Source organism: Boleophthalmus pectinirostris, unplaced genomic scaffold (assembly GCF_026225935.1).
Source record: "Boleophthalmus pectinirostris isolate CB_2022bp ecotype Guang Dong unplaced genomic scaffold, ASM2622593v1 HiC_scaffold_17, whole genome shotgun sequence".
NCBI lineage: Eukaryota > Metazoa > Chordata > Actinopteri > Gobiiformes > Gobiidae > Boleophthalmus > Boleophthalmus pectinirostris.
The window spans coordinates 36,589,867-36,592,366 of NW_026571115.1; the positions used below are offsets into that span (position 1 = coordinate 36,589,867).

At 37.8% G+C, this 2,500-nt stretch overlaps 1 protein-coding gene across 1 annotated transcript in view; it reads left to right on the forward strand.

The window, feature by feature from the left end:
- The window catches only part of kcnh6a (potassium voltage-gated channel, subfamily H (eag-related), member 6a), a 79,070-nt gene that overhangs the window by 20,607 nt on the left and 55,963 nt on the right, over positions 1 to 2,500 (forward strand). The window contains 1 exon segment of the mRNA XM_055153112.1: positions 2,252 to 2,401. Within this exon segment, the coding sequence (XP_055009087.1) occupies positions 2,252 to 2,401 (150 nt within the window).

Below are 2,500 nucleotides of genomic sequence, written 5' to 3' on the forward strand. Positions count from 1 at the left end.
TTTATCACACGGCGATAAATTATTTGAGTGCGCTGACATATAAATTCCGTCCGTATATTCGCCACATCGTTTTATTCGGTACATTTACACAGAGTTATACAGGCTGTTCTAGACTAAAACTCTAAAAAAGGTGAAAAACATTCACACAGTTCAGCTCTAGAGTCCGTGTACCATTTGTTTTTTTCAGTTTCAATTAAGAAAAAAAACTATAAAAATGGGAAAACAGTTTGTTATTAAATTTTTCTGTTTTAGTGTCAAACAAAAAAAAACAGATTACGACCGCTATTTCCAATATTTAATTTAAAGCTCATTTCAAAATGATGATTTCATCGTGACAATTTAAATTTTGCTTTTTTATTTTCTCTGGTTTATTTGCCCCGGAGGTTCTGTGTGTGAGTTCAGAGTCAACTGAACAAGACGGCAAAAAGTTTTCGTTGTGAGGTGTTAATCAGTTCTCGTTACACCACGTTTACTCCACGAAGCACAACACACGATTAACAGAAAAATGGGCTCAAAAAGGGACAAAAATCGCAGTGTACACCCGGCTTCAAATGGAAAAATGAAATAACAAACTGTTTTCCAATTTTACAGTTTTTTTCTTAATTGAAATTCAAAAGAACAAATGTTACACGGACTCTTCACAAAATCTTCGAATCCTCATTTCTGAGCACGTCGTAATTCCATCTTGCTTCAGTGTGGCAGAAATTTCTTAATGTGTCTTTCCTGCTCCAAATAACTCTGATGTGTTTACATATTTAGGCCGCACCTGAATATAAGCGGCAGGTGTCCCCGTCTTCAAGAACGTTTACAAGTTTGGGCGTCTGCTTTTATCGCCTCTGAAACTTTTCGTCGTCTTTCTGCGTCAAAATCTCATCTTTAATTTAAAAGCTGTGTCATGTGCGTTTCTTCGTGTGTTTTCCATGAGGAGGGTGTGTGTATGAAGCACGAAATAACACAAAACACAAACAAACCAGCATGTTCTCTACTGCGCATGTCTCCTGCAGAAAGAGTCTCTGTTTCTCTCTGTATCGTGTCAGAGTCTCGGAGGATTTCAGCAGATTTCAGACTCTCTCGGGGCGGGGATAGGTGTTTGGATCAGGTGTGAGTGGATGTCCGGCTACTGAAGTTTGAGATGTGTCTTCTCGTCATTTACACAGACGCTAAGACGTATCCCCCTCACTAACTTTTGGGTCTGGTCAAGTGTTAACGGAGGGAAACGGGCAGATTTTTGACATTCAAATGTCTCTTATTCAGAAACTAGAGGAACTATTGAAATAAGTAAAGTATCAGAATGTAGGAAAGAGTTACACTCCAACAGGGTCAAATTAAACCTGTGAGATTCTTTCAAGTTGTTGACAAAAAATTTAAAAACTCATGTCGGTAACGGAGGGAATGAAATATGCAGCACTTTTTGGTCAATAAATCCAAACAGTGATAACTCTTGGTTCTCACTTCCATATCCTTAACAAACTGGTTTGAATATTTGCTTCATATAGTTTTCTACCATATGGTACAAGATTAGGTTGAAAAAACCTCTGACTTTTTGACTCATGAGATTTTTTTATTAAGAAACGTCATGGTAACGGAGGGAAAAGTAACGGAGGGAAAATTGTGCAAACAAGTAGAAGGTGCAGGATTTTGCATAATTTGTCGCTTTTTTCTTCCGAATATTTTAATATTACTTCAAAATGAAAGGAAACTATTTCTATAAAATATGTCAGTCCTTCCAAGCAAATTTTTATCATTTTAAATACATTTTTTTTTGAAAAATCCTGTCCCTTCATCAACAGTTCAAAGATGGAATAACACAAGATATGATGAAATACATCCATTTATTTACATGATTTTTGTGTCTTTGAAATTTGGGAAATAATTTTTGTTCCATGTTTCATACATGGTCTGTTTAAAACATATGGAACTTTAGAACCAAAAATGGAACAGAAAAAAGGTCAACAGTTTCATAAACTAGAGTAAATATGTATCTGTTCAATACATTTTTATATCAGATGCATTAACTTGAAGTTTTGGCCTTGATGTTTACTTCTGCTTGACCGGACCCTTATATTTTATCACACGGCGATAAATTGTTTGACTGTGCTGACATAAATTCTGTCCATATATTCGCCGTGTCGTTTTATTCACCTTGGGGTTCAAAGTGTGTGAAAAAAGTCATGCCTTATAGTCCAGAATTTACGGTATATGAAATGTGTTCTGGTGTTTTATCCTCTTCCTCTTCGTCTGGTGTTTTCAGGCACGTGCAGGCCGTGTTTGGTGGACATCATCCCGGTGAAGAACGAGGACGGCGTGGTCATCATGTTCATCCTGGACTTTCAGGAGCTGCTCGACCGGAACCTGAAGAAGAGCGGCCTGAGACAGAGAGTGGAGCAGGGCTGGTTATACTGTGAGTAAAAAAAAAAACCTGATGTCCTCCCCCGTCTTGACAGACAGTTTAACCCTGATGCCCTCCCTGTGCCTCAGGTCGCAGTCGGAGGTTGAAGTT